General features: G+C 33.5%; 1 protein-coding gene across 4 annotated transcripts in view; it reads right to left on the bottom strand.

Annotated features, from left to right (window-relative positions):
• The window catches only part of C1H9orf85 (chromosome 1 C9orf85 homolog), a 97,479-nt gene that overhangs the window by 40,885 nt on the left and 28,654 nt on the right, over nucleotides 1-27,940 (bottom strand). Inside the window, exons 3-4 of one of the 4 annotated variants that reach the window (XM_003761642.4) lie at nucleotides 9,518-9,631; nucleotides 7,577-8,477 (exon numbers count right to left, since the gene is read on the bottom strand). The exons of 1 other annotated variant lie outside the window; for it this stretch is intronic. In XM_003761642.4, coding sequence (XP_003761690.1) covers nucleotides 8,315-8,477; nucleotides 9,518-9,631 — 277 coding nt within the window. In that variant the 3' untranslated portion in view covers nucleotides 7,577-8,314. Of the gene's footprint in view, nucleotides 1-7,576; nucleotides 8,478-9,517; nucleotides 9,632-23,083; nucleotides 23,303-25,411; nucleotides 26,959-27,940 lie in introns of those variants that run through there. 2 more of the 4 variants (XM_031943685.1, XM_031943689.1) reach the window with 2 other exon arrangements.

Genomic DNA, 27,940 nt, shown 5'->3' with positions numbered 1-27,940 from the left:
ACATTCATATGTTCAGATGATGGACATCTAATCAGTTTCCAATTTCTTGCCACTGCAAAAGTGTTGCCACAAACATTTTTGCACATGTGAGTCCCTTTTCCTCCTTTATGATCTTTTGGGGATACTGATTAAAGGGTATGCACAGTCTGTTAGCCCTTTGAGCATAGTTCCAAGTTGCTCTCCACAATGGTTGAATCAGTTCACAACTCCACCAACAATGCATCAGTGTCCCAGTTTTCCCACATCCCTTTCAACATTCATCATCATTATCTTTTCCTGTCATATTAGCCAATCTGAGAAGTGTGTAGTGGCACCTCAGAGTTGTCTTAATTTGCATTTCTCTGATCAATGGTGATTTAGAACACCTTTTCATATGACTAGAAATGGTTTTAATTTCTTCATCTGAAAATTGCCTGTTCATATCTTTTGATCATCTCTCAATTGAAGAATGGCTTGAATTCTTATAAATTTTAGAAATGAGACCTTTATCAGAACCCCTTGATGTAATGTTTACTGCTTCCCTTCTAATCTTGTCTGCATTGGGTTTTGTTTGTACAAAGACTTTTTAACAATATAATCAAAATTATCCACTTTGCAAAAAATGTACTTGAGCTCTTCTTTGGCCACATATTCCTTCCTTCTCCCCCATCTGGCAGGTAGTCCAATACATGTTAAATATGTTGAAATACAAGTTAGATCCAAAATGTGTATACATATTTATAGTTATCTGATTACACAAGAAAAATCAGATCAAGAAGGAAGAAAAAGAAAAACTTGAGAAAAAACAAACAAAATGCAAGCAAATAACAATAAAGAGAGTGAGAATGCTATATTATGTTTCACCCTCTGTTCCCATGGTTCTCTCTCTGGGTGTAGATGGTTCTCTTCATCACTGCATACAAGTGGAACTGGTTTGAATCATCTCAATGTTTTAGAGGGCCACATCTGTCAGAATATAATCTTGTTGCTGTGTATAATGATCTCTTGGTTCTGCTCATTTCACTTAGCATCAGTTCATGTAAGTCTCTCCAAGCCTCTCTGTATTCATCTTGCTGGTCACTTTTTACAGAACAATAGTATTCCATAGCATTCATATAACATAATTTATTCAGCCATTCTCCAACTGATGGGCATCCACTCAGTTTTCAGTTTCCTGCCCCTACAAAGAGGGCTGCCACAAACATTTTTGCACATGTGGGTCCTTTCCCCTCTTTTAAGATCTCTTTGGGATATAATCCCAGTAGAAACACTCTCCAGAATTGTAGACCAATAATTTTTAAATTATCTCTCCTGGATCCGTTTTCCAGTTCTGTCATTTTTCCAATGAGATATTTCACAAATTTTTCATTTTGGGAGGTTTTTGCTTTATTGTATCTTGGTTCTCACAAAGTCCCTGAGAGCAGAGACTGTTTTTGCTTATATTTATATTTTTATAGCTTTAGCGTAGCCCCTGGCATTGAATACATGCTTGTTCACTTGACTTACGCTTCACATATTATTAGTCAGCTGATCACTGAAGATGTCAACTCCATTACTTCTTTCAAGGAATTCTATTCAATTTTGATATATACACAGCAAATAGCTTGTTGGAAAGCCTTTAAAAACCGGAATTTTGTTTTAATGAATTTTCTTTAAAAAGTCAATGCACAATTAGCAGTTTGAGGTTGTATTCTCCATAACACTTATTTAGCTAATTGTGTGATTATAAACATGTAGAAGAAGATAAAGTCAAAACTCCTACATCCAAAGCCTCCAAGAAAAATAAAAATTTGTCTCAGGCATTGGAAGAACTCAAAAGGAATTTTGAAAATCAATTCAGACAAAAAAAATAGGTAAAAAATTGAGAATGGAACAAAAGGAAATATAAAAAACTAATGTGAAGAAATTTTTAAGAAGCAAAATTGGGAAAGAGGGTACCAAAGCAGACTGAGGAAAATAATAAATACCATTTACTGTTGGAATCTTTACAAATTGTTAAGTCATTAGAGTTGATAGAGACAATAATTATCTAATTTAGCATGGTTCAGAATGATTGATCTGATCTTACAAGGAGATGTTATGGGCCAGAAGAAACAAGGTACTAAGTGTAACTGATAGAAACAATGCTTGTGTTCACACCTTTAGAGAGCTCATATAAGCAAGAAGTATTTGAATACTCATTGGAGTTCACAAGTATGGGAGAGCCAGGGAGCACTCTGGGAGGAAACCCATAATCCCACTCTCCTATCCCACAATCCCACTCTCAGAGAAGGAGCATAGAGCTTCAGGGAGCCAGTCAAGTTAGCTACTTCAGAACATTGCCAGGGGTCGGAGAGGAGCACTCTGGGAGGAAGCCCACAAGCCCACTCTTGGAGGTGGAGAGAGATTCATTCCATCTTCCACCTTTGTGCTGGCTGGAGGCTAAAGGAAGCAGAGGCAGAAGCAAAGGACAAAGCTGCAAGAACTCTTGGAACCAAGTGGAAAGATAGGCCTTTAAGAAAACTAACCGGGCTATAATGGAGACAATAAAAGATCTGAACTTTTAGCACCTGGCTGCATTTGGGTGGTTATTACTTGTAGCTGAAACTAAGGCTGCCTCCAGAAAACCTCCTCCCAGAGAGAATCATATTATTTTAAAGAAGAAGAACATTGCAATTTACATATCTGCATTAAGTTTGGTTTTGATGCAAAGATATTCTCATAATTCTATAGAAATGTGAAAGTAGTTATATGACTTGACAGTCACTAATATTCTCAATTTCTGTGTGTCTGTCCCTGAACAAGATTTCTTATGAATTCTTCCAAGTGTTTAGCATTTTCTTCTCTTTCAGATAACTTAAGATGATCTCTTACCTCTCCCCAAAATGTCATATCTAGCATGGTCACCATTGTGAATAAATGATCTACTCCAGCCAATTTCCTCATCTTTGTTTTCTTTAGTTATTTTCTTGTCAAATTCTAATGAGGGATTGTGATATGGTGGTTCTACTAAGGCAAATTATGCAGCATTATCTCCATTTTACAGATGAGGAAGGAGAAATGCAGTGGTGAAACTCATAGCTTGAGTGAACCAGGATATCAACTTGGACTTTCTCATTCTAAGTTCACTGTTCATCACATTGTCTTGAAAATCCACAAAATGCTTAGAATCTTTCAGGCTAATAAAAAGGAAATAAGAGGCCTTAGGTGCTAAGGCCTGAAAAGACTACTCCAGTGTTAGAATAATTGTCTCCAATTGGCAAATATATAGGTACAGCCTTAGCCACTGCTACTGACAAACAACTGCTTTTTATAAATGATTCAGAAACAATTTCAGAATCCAGTTCTTGCCAAATTTTAGGCTTTACTAAATGAGTGATTTATATATGGGATGTCCCTGACTAATCATCCTGGAAATCTCTAATATCTTTTGGTAAGATAGACAGGAAATTCTACAAGTAAAAAATCGAAAGGAAAGAAACCACATCACGGTAACAGATAGTCTCTGCTGGATCATAAAGAATTATTCCAAGTTTAATGTTGTAGAAGGAACGGGGATGTGACATTATGATGGAAATGATCCCACTGGAATAAATAGGAGACAAAACAGGAATACAAAGAAAAAATTTGAAGGTCTTATTATGCTTTTTTTTGTAGTCATGCTACCTTGTCACATTTTTGGCCACAAGCGTATAGTTCACCGCTTCTCTACTTTTCATGCAGAAAATTTACTATAATACCTATGACAATACAAGGTCAATAAAGCATGTGGTTTTTTAGGTGGATAGTTACCTTTTCACCCCATCATCTTTCTTATTTGTTCTTGTCCAAGGTCCTGAGGCAATCAAAGAGTATGTTCTGGTATTTCATTAATTACTAAAATTGTAACATGTCATTAAATTAATGCTCAGAAGCTGCCCTCATTAGTTTGCCAAACATTACTTAATAAAGAAATAAATGTTATTTAATAAATTGGAAAAATCTCTCTTCCCATTAATTTTTGCTAATGTGTAAATACTGAACTCACTAATTTTTTAGGCTTAAAGAAACATCAAAGTTACTGGCTACATTATTATTAGTGTAATGAACAATAGAACAAATAAATAATTATTCACAGTATATTGTCTATGAGAAGGATCATAGCCAAATGACCACCATAAATATAGACCTTCAAAATTCTGGAAATAAAGTCTCATCATTCTGTTATTAAGATTCAAACCAGTCTCAAAGACCCAGAGGCCTAAATAAGAAATGCTGAAAGCCCTTGTTTATAGGTGGATATTGTTTTCAGGTCCATTATACTTACTAAGTTCTTTTGAAGTGATTCTCACTGTTTGGGAGGTTTGAGATACTCTTTATCCTTTATCTTTGATCCCATTTTCATTTCCCATTTCAAATACTTTGGAACTGTTTCTTGAACATCAATTCTTCATTACTCTTTAGATTTATTCAGCACTCCCATCCCACAAGGTTATAATTGTAACAGAAATCAGTTGGTTCTCTGCTGGTACTATACTGGTGAAAAGTATTGCAGTCTTTTATATTTAAAAATAAGATAATTTTATTTTCTGATTCCATCTTTCAAGTGATTCTCTCCAAATTTTTTGTTCCAAAATCTTTATTATCAGTGAGATTTTTGAAGTGCTTATGGCTCTACCAGTACACAAGATCTTCCACCTAATTTTTGAAAGTTGACTGACACAGTATTCAGAATGGAGTTCAAGGTCAATACTGCCCCATAGACATTTGCCTCCTAGTGTTTCCATGTCACCTCTGTGATTTAGAGCAGTGTCAAAGAGAAAGACATGGATCCCTGACAGCTCCTTATTAACTAAGAAAATCATAAATTAATATCTGTGTTTTTATTGCATTTTTCTAAATATTGGTAAACATTTCCCTATTACATTTTAACCTGGTTCTGGGAGTTCTAAGAATATTGTCTTTGGGCGGCAAGTTTGATTATTTCTAGTACAGAGCATCCTTTCAGGAATTGGGAGGGCAAAAAATATGTACAAAAAAAGTATATATGATAATACAGATTTGAAGATAAAAGTTTATAGGGAATTTGTAAATTGTATGGTCTTTTTCCTTCTTCTACAAAGCTATGAAAGATTGTAACAAATCCAAGATGCTGTTTTTCAAAGGTCACTGTTTCCAAAGACCCTCAAACTTAATGGAGTAACCATACTGGGTGGTCTATCAAATAGAATAATTTCCCCCACATCAATAAAATATAAATGATGAACATACAAAAACACTTTGACTCTGAAAATACTGGGTATGATTTTTCAGTCTCTAGCGTGTACAAGTATGTACATTGTACACTGAATCAATTTAAAATAAAATCCAATACAAGCTTGTATTGCTTGAGCACAAGTCTCTTACAGAATCATATGATACAAAGAAACATGATACTTTTTAGATATCATTCCCAACATAGTAACCTGTCTTTTTGTTAATTTTTCAAAGTATGCTATCCTCCAAATATAAAAGAATAAATCAACAAAAAATAAAAAAGTATTATGCCTGCTGTTGTAGATGCAAAGACAAAATTTATAGTTTTGTCCCCATCCTCAAGTAGCTAACATTCTAACTAACTAACAACATGACAGGCACGTAAAATATAAAATAGGTGTGATGATGATAGAGAATATTAGTAATTAAAAGTGAATAAGGACAGGCTTCACTTGTGCTAAGAAGTTTAGGGAAATGAAGGAATCTATGAGGCAGAAATAAGGCAAGGAATGGGAGAGAATTTATACAAAGATAGGAGATGAAGTGCCATGTGTGAGGAACAAGAAGAAAGTATGTTTTGCTGAACCACAAAAATGTGTAAAGGACAATAGTATGTAACAATGAAAAGCCAAGTTGAAGTCAGATTGTGAATTTCTAATTACTAAATACAAGTGTATATATTAAAGTACTTATCATGTGTCAAGAGACTCAGGATATAACTGAACAAGTGAGAACTGATAAGGCTACCAAATGTGGGTGAAGAGCAAAAAAGAAAAGAGGGTATAGCCAACAAAGGCTGGCTTTGGAGTGTGTGAAAAACTCTCTTAAAACATTGTTTAAGATAAATGCTGCCTATCCGACTATGGACAATTGACCACATGACAATTTTCAAACATACATTTCTTTCTTTCCTTTTTTTTTTTTTATTTTATTATTATTATTTTTTTTTTTGCTGAGGCAATTAGAATCATTGAACGTTTATTTAAAATTAATTGCTTATATGTGAAAATGGAAGCAGTTTCCAAAACCACAGACAAAAAGATCTGGGCCTAATGCACTGAACTAAGCTCACATTTAATAAAATTTATTGAATTCATGCCATTTCTTTCTTCTATTTTTATGCATTTTTTTCCTCCTTAAGGAATGTTTTAAAACAGTTTTAAAATTGTCCTGCATAATAGAACAGGTAAGTTCATAATTTTAAATCCTGACTATTTAGGATAAAAATATTTTATTTTTTATATAAAAATATAATTTTTAGCTATGTAATATACTAAGCACTATTAAAAATGATATTTCAGAATATTCAGTATGTCATCTTGGTATATGGCTTTGCTCCACTTCTACATAATGGTTTACATTCTAGAAAATGACTCTGAGTCAGAAAACAATTCCTATATAAATACAACCTAACTAAATAACATAAATAGATTCTAAGCTATTTTTGATAATGTTTTTTAGCACAGAACTAAAGAATCACAATTACATGAATAGGCCACTAGATGATGCTCTTTATCAAACTTTCTTCCAGTTTAGTAATTTGTGTAACAGGCACCATGCTTAATAGTAATAATATGCAGAAAGCAAAGACATTGCATAATTACATTATATCCTGCATGTGTTTTGAATTATTGAGATAATGCTATTATATTAAAACACATTTATAAATGACTAGATAAGAGTTGAGAAAGATGAAGGTTACTGTCCTATTTAACATATTGGGAGTATAGCTCCATAAACTTGTTTTCAGAAATTAATATACCATTTTCATATTTTCTAAATAATTTTATATTCAAAACTCCTGTAAGATAGATGGAGTGGAAAGGGTATTGGCCTTAGATAATTCAGAAAAATTCTTCTGCCACTATTGCACCCATACAGCCAGGGGCAATTCCTGTGTTCTTTGTGGGCCTGCTTTCTCATCTGCAAATGAAGGAATGAAATTAGATAAACTCTACAATGTTTATGATGTAAAGCAGAATAACTCTTATTAACTTGCTACATAAGAAGCTGAGAATCAGAGAAACTCAGTTAACTAGCATCTAGTTGACTGGCAAGTGGAGAACTAAGAGTCAGAAATCAATTTTATTACTTGCCCTCCTTTCCTTAAAATGCTATTATATGGATGACAAAATAAGTATATGAAAGGGCTTGAGTATAATGTATCCCAAAAATGTTTGTGTCTAAAGACTTCTGGGTCATGGAATTGAGTGATACATAGAGATTATATTTTCTGACTTTTCACAATATAACATCACTTCTTTAATGTAAAATATGAATTGTCTTTTATATGAAGAAGAACGAGGACTATAAATTGGTGTTATTATTCTTACCAGTAAGAATATTCTTAAATAATTTTTGTGAATAAATTACATAGTTTTTTAATGTTTACAAGATGTTTTATTTATATCAACTCTGTATAGAAGGAATTTTTTAACTCCCATTGCACAGACAAGGAATCTGAAGTCCAGAGAATTTAACTGACTTATCTAACTTGTAAGTTTTACCTCACATTCAGTATTCTTCCTATTACAAAATTCTATAATGAAGGAAAAATAGGAGATTATGGCTATTCAATGTGAATTGCCTATTTGGGATTAATTAATATTTATTGAAATCCCACACCCTAATGAGATCACTTCCTTTCATATCAGAGAACAAAATATTCCATTATTCCTCAATATTGTTCAAGTTTATGACTTTTGATCATGTATCTTTCTAAATAATAACAATGAAATTACAGAACTCTTGATCTGAAAAAACATTTCATGAGAAAACTCAAAATGGAAACATCAAAATTAAAGGAATAATATGTTAAATTTAAAAAAAGGAATTTAAGAGAAAATTTAAACATGGTTTCTGTTTCTAATGGAATCCAAATGACAGAAAACTACAGTTGGAAACTATTTTTCCATCTTTTTATTCCATTTTACAGATGAAAACAAAAAACAAAAAACAGATTCCAAGAAAGCAAGAGATTTGACCATGGTTAACTAACTTGCTAAAAACAGAAGCAAACTTAAAAACTAGCAACCTCTAATCCCAGGTCAGTGAGCTTTCTACTCGTCTGGTATTTAATTCCATAGACCTTTGTTACAAGACCTTCAAGTTAGTTAGATTTTCACATTTGCATATGATTATCTTGTTCTTCATCTTCTGATTCATTTAAATCAATGTCAAAATCTAATTCATCACTGGTCTGTTCTTCAAACTTCTTTCTTCTCTTGCAGTTAGATATTTCATCACTTTTAACATTGTCTATCTTCTCTAGTTTATTACTGATCCTGATGGAGAGAGGGAAAAAAATGCAATTACCTGCCAGGTTTTTATTATTATTTTTTGTTCAGTAAAGGCAGAGGGAGTGTTTTTAAAACAAAATTCTACCTTTTTCAGATTCCAGATCAGCAGGAATTTCAATGAAACAAGTATATATAAGGATTCATAAAGATTAAGTTATAAATCCAGTCAATAATAATCTTGAATAATATATACACTGAATGGCTATTTATTCCACTTTTGCAAAGTAATTTAGGCTTAAAACCTCTCTAAGGAGTAGATTTGACGAAGCTAAGGAAAAGTAGTTGGGGCAGAAGAATGAATGAGGGGTATCTGGGTTTCATGGTGCAGTGTTAACTGCAATAACAGTGCTTATAAAGAACAATCAAATAGAATAAGGTTTAGGGCACTTATTGACTCACCCTCCCAATGATTGTATACCAAGTAGTAAATGAAGTTATACTAAATGCTTATATCATAAAGCTTTTAAGATAATCTGCATCCCTAGGGGCAACATTACAGGAATACTACAAGTATGCCCTACAAGGGCAACAGCAAATATATTCCAATTGACATGTGGTTTTCCATTTATTATAACAAAGCAATAAATGCATCACATCTAATTCACAACTCTTTATTTTCTTTTCTTTGTCAGACAAGTAGGTCTTAACATGAACCAGATATATACGGATTATATCCTGAGTTTAATGACCTCAGCCAGAGACAAATAAGACTTGACTTTTGAATGAAATTATGCTATAAACAGGAAAAAATTTTTTTTCTTAAAAATTTAATATAAAAATGTTAACTTATTAGGGCTGATTAATGTAAAAAAAAAAGATTACTGAAATTGATATGGGGAAAGACTATAGAATAATTTTAAAATAGAAATTCTCTTATAATCTGTTTCCACAGATTTGCTATTGGCCCACTGTATAATTATACTGAAATATGAGCCCTAATTAGTTACCAGAATGCTTCAGCATAAGAAAACTCAAGTGCATCAAGCACTGAAAGAGTAAAAATAAAATTTCATGGAAATACTCACGGAATAACAATTTCTTCTTTCTTTCCACATTTAGCACAAACTTCAAGTTCACAAGCACATGGTCTACAGATCGTGTGATAAGAATCCTTCACTGTCTTTTGTAAACATTTAATACTAAAGAAGGAAAAAAATATTGATACCATTTCATTTTAGCTATTTGAATTTTATCAATTATCCTTATCAAATATTTCATCTCCTAGAAAAAAAGCTTCAGAAATTCAAAAATTAAAAAGAAAATTTATCTTCACCAACCTCATTCAACAAATATTGAATGGAAGTATATGGAAGGGAAACTGGTAGAGGATATAATATGTGCTAAAATGTAATACTAACTAATAATAAAATTAAAATATAGTTACACCAAAGAAATTAAAAGCACTTCTGTCTAAAATGACAGAAATTGACCCCAAGGTTTGTACTTGAATGTGGCCTTCAGAAAGAGGTTGCAATTCTATAAGTGAAGAGAAGGAAAAACTAAATTCCAGACTTAGGTTATAATGTGAAGAAAGGTATGAATGTGTGAAAAGAGAGAGGGGATGAGGGTAATGACAAGTAGTCTTGTTCAGTTCAATAGAATACACCTATATTGGTATAGGGATTCCTTCCTTCTACCAATGAAGTAACAGGTCCAAGCAAAAAACAAAGCAAAACAAAACAACCCCAAAAAAATGGTATTGGTGGTGGGGAGTAGAATTATTGAAGGCTTCCAAATGGGGGAGTAAAAGGGATCAATTCTATGCATTAAGAATTTTACTCTAGCAATCCCAGGTATAACAGATTGAAGTAGGAAGAATCTGAAAGTGGAAAAGTCTACTAAGAATCAAAGTTGAGGATTACTTAAAGAGCTATAAAGAAACATGAGATAAGCAAGCATGAGCACAGCATAAGAGAAATATGTTGTTATGTATTAAATATGGGAAACAAGTTAAGGAACTGCTTGTGTGCTCTACTGATTTCCATGAAATGTCAAGAGAATAAAAAAAGGCAACTATCAACTCAAGTGTGTCCTCTGTAGTGAAATGACAGGCCAACATGGAGAGAAATAGACAAGAAAGGATGGGATCTGATTTGTGGTCACTAGAAAAATATCTTGAATGAAATTATCTCAGCTCCACTGGAATATCCAAGTAATAACTAACAGAATGCTTTAAGATTTACATAATGCTTTACAAATATTATTACAAATATTATCTTTTTTGAATCTCACAACAACCATGTGAAATAGATACTATTATCTCTATTTTCACAGATGAGGAAATTGAGGATCAGAAAAATCAAATGAATTGTCCATGGTCATCCAGCTAGAAAGAATCACATGTAAAATTAAAACTTAGCTCTTTTTGACTTGAAAGTCTAGTATTCTTTCCACTAAGTCAATATCTTCAGGAAGGAAACTGAAAACCAAATAAGCTGAGTCGATTTCTCCATTTTACAGGAGCAAGAACCAGAATCAGAATTTGTTCTTAAAATTTTTCTACTCTAAATATAGCATTTTTTTCAATCAACCCACATTATTCCTAATGGGAGTTTTGCCTGAGAAACTGTCCTACTATTTGAAATGTCTATCAAATATTTCATGATCACTGTAATGCCATGAAAACTGTACAGTATCTATAGGAAAGTTTTTTAGATTTTTAGTCATATTTTCTATTATAAAATGCATTTTCTTTTTTAAAAAAGAGGAAATAACAAACTGAGGTTTCTACTTAAAAATACACGAGGGGGAGCCAAGATGCCGGAGTAACCAATAAATCCAGTTAATTCACCCACATTTACTTCCAAAGTCATAAAATAGTGCCCCCAAACAATCCTGGAATAGCAGTAAAAAAAAGTAAAAAGTAAAAAGACAAGGTAAAACAGTTTCTGAGCCCAAGAAATTTAGAAGATCAAGGAAAGGTTTGTCTCACTTAGGTAAAAGGAGAATGTGTATTTCAGGACAGGAAGCAACCCCTACCTCAGAAAACCAGTGTAGAGCCTCAGTCCTGGTGCAGTGGAGCAGGCAAATGGCAATACCAAGACCCCCAACCACCTCAGCATAATTAAGAAACTGGATAGATTCCAGCTTTGAGAGTCTCTATATGCTTTAGTTTGCCCAGGGCAAACAGACAAACTTCAACAGTCAGACGTCCTAGTGCTTCAATGTAGTTCTTAGCAAACAGGTAGAGACCAGTCCTAGGATGTCTAAGCAAACAGGCAGCAGGCAGCTCCAGGCCCCCTGCCACGTGCTTCAACGTAGTAAATACAGAAAATAGGCAGGTAACAGAGTAAGACTGCCTTATACTTCAATATAGCCTGGAGAAACACAGAAATATCTCACGCAGCCTCAGCACATGCCAGACACCACCACTAGGACCTTATCAGCACCAGGTAAGCAGCTAGATACATACCATCTCCTGTCCCCTACCTTCCACTGTTTCTCCTCAGTACAGCACCATGAGACCTCAAAGCCAGAATCTGCAGCCTTGGGCAAAAGAAGCCTGAGATGGTGCTCCTTCTACCCTGGGAACAGAAATCAAATTAAAAAAAAAAAAAAAAAAGGTAAAAATGCCCCCCATACACACACACACACACAAAGATGAAAAACAACAAAAAGAGAATCTGACCATAGAAAGTTATCTTGGTGACAGGGAAGACCAAGAAACAAACTTTGAAGAAAACAACAAGATCAAGACATCTATGGGCAAAACCCCAAAGAAAAATGGGAAGTGGTCTCAAGTCCAAATAGAACTCATGGGAGAGTTTAAAAATCATATAAAAGAGGTTAGAAGAAAATTTGAGAAAAGAAATGAGTGATGCAAGAGAATTATGAAAAAAAGGCTGGAAAAAAAGATACAAATGGTTAAGTGAAAAAGAAAGTACAAAAACTAAATGAGGCAAAAACACCTTAAAAATCAGAATTGGGTAAATGGAAGCTAATGACTCTATGAGATATCAAAAATTAATAAAAAGAAAAAAATGAAAGAAAATATAAAATGCCTCAGAAAAAAAAAAAAAAAACTGACCTGGAATATAGATCCAGGAGAGACAATATCAGAATCATTGGAGTACCTGAACAGCATCCAAATTATCAAGGAAAATCATTCTCATATCATGGAACCAGAATGTAAAAGAGGTACTGAAAGAATCCAGCAATCATCTCAGGTAAGAGACCCCCCAAATAAAAACTTCAAGGAATATTATAGCTAAACTTCAGAACTATCAAGGAAAAAATACTGCAAGTGGCTAGAAAGAAATGATTCAAATATTGAGGAGCCACAAATAGGATTACACAGGAATTAGCAGCTATAACATTAAAAGATTAGAAGTCATGGTATTCTAGGAAGAAAAGGAGCTTGAACAAAAAGTAAGCATCAAGGAAAAAATGGTCATTTAATGATTGGAGTTTAGTGCTTAAATAAAATGAAGGATTTTCAGCTTTATAAGAAGACCAGATTTAAACCAAAAATTTTATTTCCTATATATCAAGACCCAAGAGAAACTGAGGTATAAAGGGGGAAAGAAAACGTAAGGGATTCAACAGAGCTAAACTGTTTACATACCTAAATGGGAAGATGTTACTTATAATTAAAAAAAAAAATTATATCACTTGAGGATGTTGATTTCAGAAAAGCTTGAAAGGTCTTACATGAATTGATGCTAAGTGAAGTTAGTGGAATCAGGACAACACTTTACACAGTAATAGCAAGATTATATGATGATCAACTATGACAGAATTAGTCTTCTCAGCCATGTAGTGATCTAAGACAATTCTAATAGACTTGGCATGGAAAATACCATACACATCCAGAGAAAAAGCTATGGAGACTGAATCTAAATCAAAGGATAGTATTTTCACCTTTTATTTTGGGGGAGAAGGGGAGTTTGATTTTTCTTGTTTTTTTTTTTTTTTTTTTTTCCTTTTGGTCTAGTTTTTCTGGCATAGCACATATGGAAATATATTTTGAAGTAATTTACAATAATCATTGTTTTGTTGTCTTAAAGAAGGAAAAAGGGAGGAAAAGAGAAAATAATATGGAACAAAATCATACAAAAATGTTAAAAAAAATAAAAACAAACTATTATTGAGAAAACATATCACTAATAGTATAACTAGAAGATATAAGCATAAGGTGAATTTGAAGAAATGGCATAAAAATAATTAAAGAATACACTGGATATAGAAGGAAGGGAGAGGAAGAAGTATGAAAGATCTATTACAGTGGAAGGGAAAATGGGAGAACAGGTAATGGGCATTGCTTTAATCTTACTCTCATTAGTATTGGCTTGAGAGGGAATAATATACAGAATCAGCTGAATACAGAAATCAATCCTAGCCATTATGGAGAGGAAAAAATTAAGTAAAGAGAACTGATAGAAGGGAGGATAGATAGAGGAAGGTAGCAGATAGAAGCAAAACACTGGGAAGAGGGAATGGAAGGAAATACAGTTAGTAAACATAACTCTAAAGGTGAATGAGATAAACTCTTTCCCCATAAAACAGAAGCAGATAGCAGAGTGGATCAAAAACCAGAAACAAACTTAAAGCAGAGTAAAGACATGTTAGAATCTTTCATACTTCAGCTTAAGTGAAGGAACACAAAGAGGAAAAGCAAAAGTAGACGAGATAAACTCTTCCCCCATAAAACAGAAGCAGATAGCAGAGTGGATCAAAAACCAGAAACAAACTTAAAGCAGAGTAAAGACATGTTAGAATCTTTCATACTTCAGCTTAAGTGAAGGAACACAAAGAGGAAAAGCAAAAGTAGACGTAATTTAAAAAGATGAGGGAAACTATATCTTGCTTTAGCAAGGTATCAATGAAGCTATATATATGTATACATAACATACATGAAACATGCTCCAAGTAATATAGCATCCAAATTCTTTATATATAGAGAGCTTTTTCTGTACAAGATATATGCATGGGTAATTTTTCAGCATTGACAGTCAGTTGCAAAACCTTTTGTTCCAATTTTTCCCCTCCTTCCCCCCATTCCCTCCCCCAGATGGCAGGTAAACCAATACATGTAAAAAAATGTTAAAGTATATGTTAAATACAATATATGTATACATGTCCATACAGTTATTTTGCTGTACAAGAAGAATTGGATTTTGAAATAATGTACAATTAACCTGTGAAAATGCAAGCGGACAAAAACAGAGGGATTGAAAATGCTATATAGTGGTTGACACTCAATTCCCAGAGTTCAAGTTGACTTGGAGCATCGTTTCATATGGCTAGAAATAGTTTCAATTTCATCATCTGAAAATTGTCTGTTCATATCCTTTGACCATTTATCAATTGGAGAATCGCTTGATTTTTTATGTTAGAGTCAATTCTCTATATATTTTGGAAATGAGGCCTTTATCAGAACCTTTAACTGTGAAAATGCTTTCCCATTTGATTGCTTCCCTTCTAATCTTGTCTGCATTAGTTTTGTTTGTACAATAACTCTTCAATTTGATATAATCAAAATTTTCTATTTTGTGATTAATAATAATCTCTAGTTATTTTTTGGTCACAAATTCCTTCCTCCTCTACAGGTCTGAGAGATACACTGTCCTATGTTCTTTTAACTTATTTATAATCTCATTCTTTCTTTATATCTAGGTCACAAACCAATTTTGACCTTATCTTGGTGTATGGTGTTAAGTGTGGGTTAATGCCTTGTTTCTGCCATACTAATTTCCAGTTTTCCCAGCAGTTTTTGTCAAACAGTGCAATCTTATCCCAAAAGCTGGGGTCTTTGGGTTTGTCAAACATTAAAGTTATTGACTATTTTGTCCTTTGAACCTAACCTATTCCACTAATCAACTAGTCTTTTTTCTTAGCCAATACTAAATGGTTTTGGTAACTGCTGCTTTATAATATAATTTTAGATCTGGTACAGCTAGGCCACCTTCATTTGATTTTTTTTTTCATTAATTCCCTTGAAATTCTGGACCTTTTGTTTTTCCATATGAACTTTGTTACTTTTTCTAGGTCATTAAAATAGTTTCTTGGGAGTATGATTGGTATAGCGCTAAATAAATAGATTAGTTTGGGTAATATTGTCATCTTTATTATATTTGCTCAACCTATTCAAGAGCACTTAATATTTTTCCAATTGGTTAGATCTGACTTTATTTGTATGAAGTGTTTTGTTCCTTATTTTCCCTTGGTGGATAGATTCCCAAATATTTTATACTATTGGTAATTACTTTAAATGGAATTTCTCTTTATAACTAACTGTTGAACTGTTGAATTTTATTAGTGATATATAAAAATACTGATGACTTATGTGGGTTTATTTTGAATCCTGCAACTTTGCTAAAGATGTGGATTATTTCTAATAGCTTTTTAGTAGAATCTCTGGAGTTTTCTAAGTATGCCATCATATCATCAGCAAAGAGTGATAATTTGGTTTCCTCATTACCTACTCCAATTCCTTTAATCTCTTTCTTAACTCTTACTGCTGAAGTTAGCATTTCTAATACAATATTGAATAGTAATGGTGATAGTGGGCAACCTTGTTTCACTTTTGATCTTATTGGGAATAGCTTCAGTTTATCCCCATTACATGATAGTATCCAAATTCTTTTAAAAAAAAAAGTTAAGTATATATTTCTAGCCATATGAAAATATGCTCCAAATCATTATTAATCAGAGAAATGCAAATTAAGACTACTCTGAGATACCACTACATACTTGTCAGATTGGCTAGAATGACAGGGAAAGATAATGCAGAATGTTGGAGGGGATGTGGGAAAACAGGGACACTGATATTTTGTTGGTGGAATTGTGAACACATCCAGCCATTCTGGAGAGCAATTTGAAACTACACTCAAAAAGTTATCAAACTGTGCATACCCTTTGATCCAGGAGTGTTTCTACTGGGCTTATACCCCAAAGAGATACTAAAGAAGGGAAAGGGACCTGTATGTGCCAAAATGTTTGTGGTAGCCCTGTTTGTAGTGGCTAGAAGCTGGAAAATGAATGGATGCCCATCAATTGGAGAATGGTTGGGTAAATTGTGGTATATGAATGTTATGGAATATTATTGTGCTGTAAGAAATGACCAGCAGGATGAATACAGAGAAGCTTGGAGAGATTTACATGAACTGATGCTAAGTGAAATGAGAAGAACCAGGAGATCATTATATACCTCAACAACGATACTGTATGAAGATGTATTCTGATGGAAGTGGATTTCTTTGACAAAGAGAAGATCTAACTCAGTTCCAATTGATTAAGGATAGACAGAAGCAGCCACACCCAAAGAAAGAACACTGGGAAATGAATGTAAACTGCTTGCATTTTTGTTTTTCTTCCCAGGTTATTTATACCTTCTGAATCCAATTCTCCCTGTGCAATAAGAGAACTGTTCAGTTCTGCACACATACATTGTATTTAGGATATACTGTAACCTATTTAACACGTATAGGACTGCTTGCCATCGGGGGAGGGGGTAGAAGGAAGGAGGGGAAAAGTTGGAACCAATGATAAATGGTCAAAGGATATGAATAGGGAGTTTTCAAATGAAGAAATCAAAGCTATCTATAAGCACAAGAAGTACTCCAATTCACTTTGGATTAGAGAAATGCAAATTAAGAACAATTGTGAGCACCACCTCAAACCTATCAGATTGGCCAATATGACAAAAAAAAGAAAATTATGTTGGAGAGGGTGCAGGAAAATTGGAACACTAATGCACTGTTGTGAGCTGATCCAACCACTCTGGAGAGCAATTTGGAAGTATTCCTAAAGGGCAAACTGAGCCCACCTTTTGATTCAGTAAGGGGATACTATGTATCCCATAGAGACCATGAAAAAGGGAACCTACATGTGCAAAAGCAATCTTTTTTTCGAGCAAAATATTGGAAATGAGGAAATGCCCATCAGTTGGGGAATGGATGAATAAGCTGTGATGCATGAATGTGATGGAATGTTATTGTGCAGTAAGAAATAGGCAGATTTCAGAAAAACCTGTAAAGACTTGTATAAATTGAGGCAGAGTGAAGTAAGCAGAGAACCAGGAGAACAAAGTGTACATTATCAGCAACACTGTGTGATCAACTATAAATAATTCATCTCTTCTCAGCTATATGATACCAGTACAAAGAATTTACAAGGGAAAATGCTATCCACAGCTAAAAAAAGAACTGATGGACTCTGAATGAAGATCAAAGCTCATTGTTTTCACTTACTTTAAATTTTTTTGTAGTTTTTTTTCCCCCTTTAGATCTTTTTCTTCTTTCACAACTGTGACAAATATGTTTTACCCATATCAAATTGCCTACCATTTTCAGAAGAGGGGAAGGGAGGAAAGGAGAAAAATTTGTAACTCAAAATCTTGTAAAAATGAATGCTAATAATTGTGTAAATATGTGTAGAAGAACTGAACATGTTTAACATATATTAGACTATTTGCCATCTAGGGGAGGAGGTGGAGGAAAGGGAAGAAAAAAATTTGGAACACAGTTTTAGAATATTGAAAATTATCCATGCATATGTTTAGAAAATAAAAAACTTTAATAATAAAAATAAATAAATTTTTTAAACGAATGCTAAAAATAGTCTTGAGATGTAATTGGGAGAAAAATATCATTAAAAATGGGATTAAATATACTGTGAGTTTGCCTATCAATTATGTTTTTCAAAACAGGTTTAGAAGCTGTTTGTTTTTTTTTTTTTAACTAGAAGAGGGGGCTTAATTACAATAATTCCTAAAATATGTAAACTATAGAATGATGACCAAGCATTTCAAAGGCTTTTTTTTGAAAAAAAAAACAAAAAAAACAAAAACTAGAATTGGTGTTTGAGGGCAGATCCTGTAAAGAAAGAGCTCACAACTCTAATCAATTCTGAAGAAAAGAGAAATTCAGGCATAGGTGTATAACTCAAGAGAAATTAAAATATAGTTACCTTTAAGATAATTAAGATTCAAATTTCTTGGTAAGATTTCAGTGTGGGATTTATAGTTACATAGCATAATAGTTGACATAAACTGTGAATACACAAGTCACTGTGACTAAAACCCAAATATAAAGTAAACTCATGTTCCTGGAATATAGTGACACAACATTCCTTCTTGTCACTATTAGCCTTTAATAGTTTTATCTATTATAAAAAACAGGAATAATGTAACTGAAAAGTATAATACAATGAATAATACTTGGCTATTATGCTGCATGGCTCACTGATAAACATGATGAAATTAATGAAAATTCAAATTTGTTTACTATTCAAATAAAATGTATCATAGCTGTGTAAAGCATATTTTACCATATGATTTGTCCATATAAAAGTAGTGACCAAAGAAATACCAAAAAAGAAAATAAAAAAACAAAATACACCAATCATAGAATGAAAGCTCAAGTGTTGCCTTATTTACACAAAAAATATTAAAAATCCAGAGAATGCACTCCAGTATTTTGATGTTCTATAGTTCATATTCAATAGACATAAATGGCAAAAAAAATGAAGGGGCATATACATGTACTATGACTTTCACTGGTGGGTATGAGTAACAATGCCTGTTTATTGATTTAATGCTAGGATTTTACTAAATGAATAACGGAGCTATAACCTCAAAGATAAGGATACTCATGTTGTATTTCAAGATGCAATATTATCACATCAACAGTATAATGTTATCAACAAACAGAAGCACCTAAAGAAAACTCATGATCTATAGAGAATCTCTCTTCTATTTAGACTCCATCTAGACATATTTCATCAAGGTGGCAAACACCTTTGGTCGGCATGCATCTCCTTTATTTTACTGATCCTAAGAGGAGTGCTAAATAAATTAGCTCTGTGAGTATACCACCAAGGAACATATATACACGGCTAATTTAAGCAGTTGATGAAGCTAACTTAAAAGTCTGTCCAAACACTTTGAATTAAGTTAATGATAAAGACAATGTGATTTGCTTGAGATGTTCTTTATACCTCTTATTCAACCCTTTTGAAAATGTAATCTGCTATTGCAAATTAAAGGCAACAATGTATTTAATCCCTTCTCACATAACCCAAAATTTTGTGATTCATTTTAAAAATATTTTGAAAATTATGAACATAATTGATTTATTTTATAATTCTATTTCTTTTATTTTATACATTTAAAAACAGGCCCACAGTCTTGACCAAAATGCCAAAAATGAGAAACTAGGCAAAAGTCAGTAGTTATGTCACATTTGTACTTCCTCATAAAAACCAATTATTTATCAACGGTAACAGATAATAAAAAAAAAAGCAATTTTGTCTCATTTTGTGTCTATTTGTTATATTCTTTTGAAATAATGTTATAATTTCAATCTTGTGCCAAAGTCTCTGAAAGAATATTTAAGACTTGGGATGGAAAATGCCATCCGCATCCTGAGAGAGAACTAAAGGTAGAGACTGAATATGTATCAAAACATAATTATTTTCACTTTTTTTGTTTTTCTCTTTCTCATGGTTTTTCCCCTTTTAGTCTGATTTTTCTTGTCCAGCATGTTTAATTATGATTAATTAATTTATTAATAATGAAATGTTTAAAATAATTACGCATATTTAACCTAGTTCAGATTACTTGCTGTCTTGAGATGGGAGGGGAAAAAATTTGGAACACAAAGTTTTACAAAAATGAATGCTGAAAATTATCTTTATATAACCTTTATTTGGAAATATAAAATACTAATGAAAATTCAAAATAAATAATTTTTAAAAGATCATTTATCTCTATTACACATAATTATTTTTTTAAACCTTCTCTACATTTTTTTTTTAAACAATCTGTACTTTCAATCAGATCTTAAATTTTTTCCACTCATGATGCCCTTTCTCGTGAGAAATTTTAAAATGACCCTGGGCATATAGGTATGTAAAAATGGGCATACAAATCAAATATTTACTGATAAGAAATCATAATTTCATGACCCCAACATTTATTTATTTGGTACCCACAGTTTAAGCAGCTTTGCTCTAAATCAGCTTTGCATTTGGCTACCATGTCTCTTGGCAAAGAACAATTAAATATTTCATGGACTGAGGAAGCTGCCATGCTCTTTAGCCTTCTCATTGTGTTGCCTGCTTTACAATGTTAAGTCATTTAAAAACTGTTTTCTCTTTAAACAGGGCATATTTAAGATGCAATTAAATGCAGTGTCTTCAGTTTATTCTTCTAATTTGCTCTTGATTTTAACATTTTCTCAACTAGTCAATGATCTGGCCAAAAGTAAATGATTCTAAAATGGTTCATTCACACATTAGTATTATCTTGTTCACCATTCCAAATTCTTGAAGAAATTGCTTGACAGATTGACCTTCAAGAAAACATTTAAAGGGAATAAGTATACAGCTTCTGAGTAGTTTACATTCCTTTGGCATATTTTTCTTACTCATGAAAAAATTTTCTTTGCTATATTTTCCTACACCATCAAAGAGAAGACAAATAACTATAAAGTACATGTTAATTTGGTATGGAGTAGACATGTCAAGCATGGGAGCCTTCCTAGCTTCATTGCTACTCTTGGAACAAACCAGATTAAAATGTAATTGGAAAATATTTAACTAAATATACAAAAGAATGTTAAAAATGTTTATATGTGGTTTTCTAAATATGTGGCGTACAAGGATCCCTTTATACAATTTAGTGGCTCCCATTTCTATTTGAATTTGACACCACTATTTTGGAGGATCCTATCACATCTTCCACAAAGATGTTCAATTTCTTCATGCTTTGTAGTGGTATCTAAACCATAATTTATGGAGGTCTATTTCCTTATGCTCTTTATAAGCACTGCAAAGCAAGTATTTCAAATATTCCCGCAAATGATGTTTCTTATTACCTTGGGGAACACAATAAAACTAATGCCATTCTTCCATTTCCCTGAGGAGAACTTGTGATCCATCTTACCATTTAGGTACAATTGTTTTATATCTTCTGGTATCAATTACAAAAAGAATGCCAATACAAGTGTAATTTTTCATGTATGTAGTATCCTTAAAGTTGAGCAAGTCTGATACACAGCATACTTAATAGATGATTATATAATGGAACTGAAGTGGTTTGGAGTCTCCAGCCATTATTGAAAAGAAGCTGTATAAGAAGTTTATTATCAAGACGATCTAAGAAGATAAGTTTGCATTCCATCCTTATCCTTATCAAGGCCAATTATGGGTTTTAACATAGTCCCTCTTAAACACAAAACACATATTTTCCACTCTGGCCTCTCCCAGAAGAGGTCTCCCATGTGGTACCATACATTGTCTTTGTGCCTACACTATGAACAAAGGTGGGCAAAATCATGCAATTATTCTGTCTAGTCCACTACAAATTTATGTTACTTTATCGCAAATGGGCCCTGCTACTAGATACTAATCTTCCCATATCTCTTGTCAATTCATTTTCCATAGCAGCAATTCCAAATGTTCTCATCCTTGGTTAAACCTCCCATGGAACTCTCTACCCCACTCTCTCAGCTAAGAACCTTAAAATTGAGCCCATTTACCATCAACTCTCAATTTTCCCCCTTTTTCATCTCCTGTCACTCAAGAGACCTTTTGCCTCACTCCCCCTTTTGCTGTTGCATATGATGAAGCAGCCATAGTTCTGTACCAAGGTTAACTTTTCCACTTGTTCAAGTAATCATATTCCATCTCATCTCCTTCAACGGAATAGCTCCCTGTTGCCTCACTTTCACTTATTTTCAATCTTTCTTCATTACCTTATTTCCTATTGTTGACAAATATATTCATGTTTCTCTATCCTGAAAAAAGCCCTTACTTGATCCTTCTACTCTTATGTCTCTTCCTTCTTTGGAGCTAACCTCTGAAAAAAAGCTATCCACAATAGATACTTCCACTTTTTTTCCTCACTCTTTTCTTAACTCCTTATAATCTGGTTTCTGATGTTACTCAACTGAAACGGGTCTCTCTAAAATTATTAATGATCTTTCATTGCCAAACCCAATAGTCTTTTCTCATTCCTCATTTTCCTTGACCTCTCTGCAGCCTCTGACATAGCTAATCACGCTCTCTTCTGATACTTTTTTCTCCCCAGGTTTTCAAAACACCAATTTCTCCCGGTTTTCCTGCTCCTTTTCTGTCAACTTTGATGGATCCTCCTCTAGATCACACTATCTAACCACAGGTATCCCCCTTAAGAGGTTCAATCCTAGGTCCTCTTCTCTTCCTTTATATCACTTCATTTGGTGATCAGCTCCTGTGAATTTAATTACCTTTATTCCTCTAATCTCACTACTGGACTCCAATCTGGTATCTCTAAAAAAACTTTCAGACATCTTGAACTGGATTCCAGTTTAAGATATCTTATTTCCAGATTAAGACATGTTAAAACTCAATATGTTCATAATAGAATTCATTTCATTTTCTCCTAAGTCTTTTACCTTCTTCCTTCCCCTGTTAATTGTTAAGGACCATGCCTAGATGAAGGGGCAGGTCAATTCTCCGTGAGCCTCCACAGCTGTGAATCACCAACTTGAAGGAGTTGCAAAACAGCCTTTGCAGAAGTTCCTTGTGGATTGGGAATGAAATAAATTGGAGGCAACAGGGAAGAGGAGAGAGGTCAGACAATGCAACTGCCTCTCAGTGAAGAGGTCAGAGAACAGCAACTGCCTTTTAGTCTCCTTGTATCATCAGCATCCTCTCACATGAAGAGATCTACTCTACAGGTTCAGACCTGTTAGACCTCTGGCAGCCACTGGAAGGTGGCTCTCATATCATAACACATGGCGCCCGAATGTAGGTCATAAGATACACAAGAAACAGTGCCCAAGAGCTGTTTATGGGTAGGATCCTCCCAGAGTTCCTTCAGTAACCTGCGGGGAAGGAAAGGGAGAAGAGACCCAGTAAGACTTTTTTAGTCTAAGTAATTAAATGGGCCAAGCCAGAAGACTGATGAGAGATTTATGAAAAATGCTCGTTCTGACTACAGTTCTTTTCTTTATTTGATTTGCCTCCATGACATCTCACAAGATTTAACACCTGCTATAGTATCTCACCCTACAACCATCTATTAGTGATAGTGCTGTTTGCACTCCCTAGCATGTGGACTCAGGTATCTTAGCATGTGGACTTAGATAACAGCTAATGCATAAATTTACTATTTAATGGGGTAAAAATAATCGTGTTTTCATAAAACAAAAATCGGGGAATTGTTAAAGACCATACCAAGGTGAATGGGCAGGTCAAATTCTCCCAGAGCCTCCAGTTGTGAATCATAATTAAAGTGCCTATCCAATCGTATCATTTCTCTACTCTGTTGGAATCTTTACAAAGTGTTAAGCCATTGGAGTTGATTTAATCTTAGAGTTATTTTGGGCCAGTACTTGAACTAGGTACTAAGTACAACTGATGGAAACAATGCTTGTGTTCACACCTTTGGGAGATTTCAGAGAGCATGCTGGGAGATATCCCACAATCCCACTTTCAGAGAAGTAGCATAAATACAGTTCCAATGAGCGACTCAAGAGAGTTCTGGGAAACTTCGCGACTGGGGTTGGAGACAGAGCACTCTGGGAGATACAGAAGGGTACTCGCCTCAGTTAGAGATTGAGAAGCCACGAGTCGGAGATGGCTGGAGGCTGAAGAAAGCAGAGGCAGAAGGCAAGGACAAAGCTGCAAGATCTCTTGGAGCTAGGCAGAGAGATAGGCCTCAACTAACCGGGCTAATTTGGAAGGAGAAATAAACATTTGCATTTTTACCAGCTGACTGCGATTTTGGAGTAATTAAATAATTAAATAATAAATTATTTCAACTAGACCAAGGCTGCTTCCAAGAAAACCTTCACACTACTCAACCAACTTTAGTCACTTCGTGCCATCTTCAGGAGAAAACCAAAAGTTCTATTTGGCATGCAAAGTGCTTCATTACCTAGTCCCCTCTTACATTTGTCTTTCACCTCCCTAAACAGTTTTCAACTCCAATAACAACATTGGCTTACTTGCAGTTATATAAACAAGACACTTTAACTCTTTTTTTCCCCCAAGGTGAGAAAACTCTTATTCCACTCTTCCTAGTGATCTCCCTGGCTTCCTTTTAAGTTCCCAATAAAATCCTATCTTGTAAATGAAGTCTTCCCCAAACCTTGTAAATTCCATTGCTTTTCTTCTTTTAATTATTTCCTATTTATCCTGTATATAGCTTTATAAGATCTTGGGCAAATCACAGAACTTACATGGGCCTCAGTTTCCCCATCTGTAGTAATAACACCTATTTGCATATAGTACTTTAGTTTACAAAGTGAATTGAACTAAATAATTTTGAAAGTCTTTGTTTTTTTAATAGTATTTTATTTTTCCAAATACATGTAGAAATAGTTTTCAACATTTTAAAATTTTTTCTCTCCCTCCTCAAAACAGCAATTTGATATAGGTTAAATTTCTTATTTGTCATGTTGTACAGACCAAAAACGAAAAAAACCATGACAAAGAAAAATAACAAATAAATAAAAAGGGAAAATACTATGCTTCAATCCTTATTCAGTCCCCATAGTTCCATCTCTGGATAGCAGATGGCATTTTTCATCCCAAGTCTGTTGGAAATATCTTGAATCAACACATTGCTGGGAAGAGTCATACTCTTCTTGTTACTGGGTACAATGTTCTCTTGGTTCTACTCACTTCACTCAGCATCAGTTCATCTAACTGGGTTTTCTGAAATCAGGCTATTCATCATTTCTTTTAGAACAATAATGTTCCATTACATAATACCATAAATTATTCAGCCATTCCCCAACAGATAAACATTCATTCAAATACTAGTTCCTTGCCACTATAAAAAGAACTGCTACAAAAATTTTGCACATGTGAGTGCTTTTTTCTCTTTTATGATCTTTTTTGGAATATAGATCCAGTAGGGACACTGCTGGATCAAAGGGCAAGCACAGTTTGATAGCCTTTTGGGCATAGTTTATGGCTTTTCCCCCCTAATTTTCCACATTTTTATTTAAAGTTTTGAATTCCAAATTCTAACCCTCTCTCCCCATCAAGCAATCAGATATGGGTTATTATACATGTTCAATCCTCTAAAATATTTCTATATTAGTCATTTTCTACATATACATTCAAATAAAAAAAGAAAAGGAAAGTGAAAAACAGCATGATTCAATATATCTTCAAACAATATAATTTCTTTCTCTGGAGATCAGTAGTATGCATAAATATTAGTCCTTTGGGATTGTATTAATGAGAATAGCTGCCATTTACAGTTCTTCATCAAACATTATTGCTGTTATTGTGTACAACATTCTCTTGGTTGTTCACTTTTTTATGCATTAGTTGACAAGTCTTTCTAGATTTTTCTGAGATCTTCCTGCTTTTCATTTCTCATAGTCCAATAATATTCCATTACAATAAAACATCACAGTTTATTTAGCCATTTCCCATCTTCTATAACATGAGAAGTTAAATGATCTGTCAAGTTTTTCTGGGAAATAAAATAAGGCAATATTTGGACCCAAGATCTTTGATTCCAAATTCAATGCATTCATACTTTTTCTCTACATATACCCATACTAAATAAGTCTTGTAATTTAATCAATGTGGGGATACTCTTCACTGATGGATTATAACCTCACAGTCTATGAATCATCATGGCCTCCCTTTTCATTCAATATCAAAAGTTACAAATACACAAAGCTACACATATGACAAATATAGATACAGTTACTGACCATCAAAGATAACATTTAATAATGCATTAAAGTTTGCAAAATGTATTACTAAGATTGTTTCATTTGCTCATCATAACAGTCCTACAAAATAGATACTATTATTACACCCATTTTACAGAAAGGAAACTGAGGCTAGCAAGTTCAGTGACCTGCCCAGAGTCAGAATGTTTCCCAGTTTCCCCATGGAAACAATGATAAATCAATTCTTGAAACAGATTCTGAGTGACAAAAATATGGAGTGAAACAGTTTTCTAGCTTAAGATAATTCAGAAGGATATGAGGAAGTTTTGTCTCCCTTGTATAGAGGGGAGCATAACCTATAAGTACCTGAGGCAGGAGTCAAACTAAGCATTCCCAACTCCAAATCCAGCACTATATTCACTCTGATACCAATTACTTAGAGATGATATAGAAATGGAGATGAGAGCTATCACAAATTAAGTCAACTTAATAGGAAAGCTAGAAACCGAAGGCCAGATATTTACTCTGTGATGACATATTTTCATTTGCTTACTTATGGCAGGAGACAGTATTTTTACTCAGTATTTCACTATTTGCCAATACATAACAGACATATCAACAGCAACTACAACTAGCTAATAAGAATAATAAGATGAACTTTCAAAAAAATATTTATTTTATTGAATAATAAAAATCTTTGACTGCACATCAAAATTCCCTGATAAAGATAGTTATAAAACATTGCTGTTCCTACTAATTACCTTTTTTATTTAGATGTGGTGATCTCAGCAATAGGTCAGTAGTTGTCTTTTGCCTCACATTAAAACATCTGATTTAGTCTACAGAATACAAAGGGAAGAATAATACAAATCTTCACTAAAGCTGGACTCAGTCCAAGAATTTTCCAAAAACTGCAAAAATCTCAATGTTTGGTACTTATTTGCAGTGCTCCCAGCAACACTTTTCATTGTGTACATTCAAAATAGAGACAAAAATCATCAAGATTGGAAAACATATTAATAAAAAAGTCAAACGCAGCCTATACAAATAGGAGGAGCACATTTTATACATCTACTTCCTGTGATTTAATTTGTCATTTATTAAAAGGTTATGATAGAGAGTGATGTTAAGACTAAAAAACTTGAAAATACCATTAGCAGGTTTGAATTCAATCAAAATATTAAAAATAACAAGTTTATTTAAGTTCCATTTGTTGTTGTTTAGTCATTTTTCAATTGTGTCAGATTCTTCAGCACCCCATTCGGGTTTTCTTAGCAAGTCTACTGAAGTGTTTTGCCATTTCCTTTTCCAGCTCATTTTACAGATGAGGAAACCAAAGAAAACAAGATTAAGTGTCTTACCCAGAAGTCACACACCTAGTCAGTCAATTTCCCCCCTTAAAGATTATGCTCAGTTTTGGCAGGCAGTTTATTATTGGTCATAATTTAAGCTCCTTTGCATTATGGAATGTTATATTTCAAGCCCTGCAGTCCTTTAATATAGACAGTGCTACTTTCTGTGTAATTCTGACTGTGGTTCCTTGATATTTGAATTGTTTCTTTTTCGCTGTCTGCAGTATTTACTTGATACTTGATAATTCTGGAATTTGGCAGGAATATCAATTCCTTGAGGCTTTCATTATGAGATTTGTTTTAGAAGGTTATTGGAGAATTCTTTCATTAACTATTTTCTCACTGGTTCTCCTTATCAGGAAAGTTTTTCTTGATAATTTCTTAATAGAAATTATGCTCCTTTTTAAAATCTTAGTTTTCGGATAGTCCAATAATTCTTAAATTCTCTCTTCTTGATGTTTTACAAGAT

Source organism: Sarcophilus harrisii, chromosome 1 (assembly GCF_902635505.1).
Source record: "Sarcophilus harrisii chromosome 1, mSarHar1.11, whole genome shotgun sequence".
NCBI lineage: Eukaryota > Metazoa > Chordata > Mammalia > Dasyuromorphia > Dasyuridae > Sarcophilus > Sarcophilus harrisii.
The sequence above is the reverse complement of the archived record's forward strand: the minus strand, read 5'-3'. Positions and strand labels throughout refer to the sequence as shown.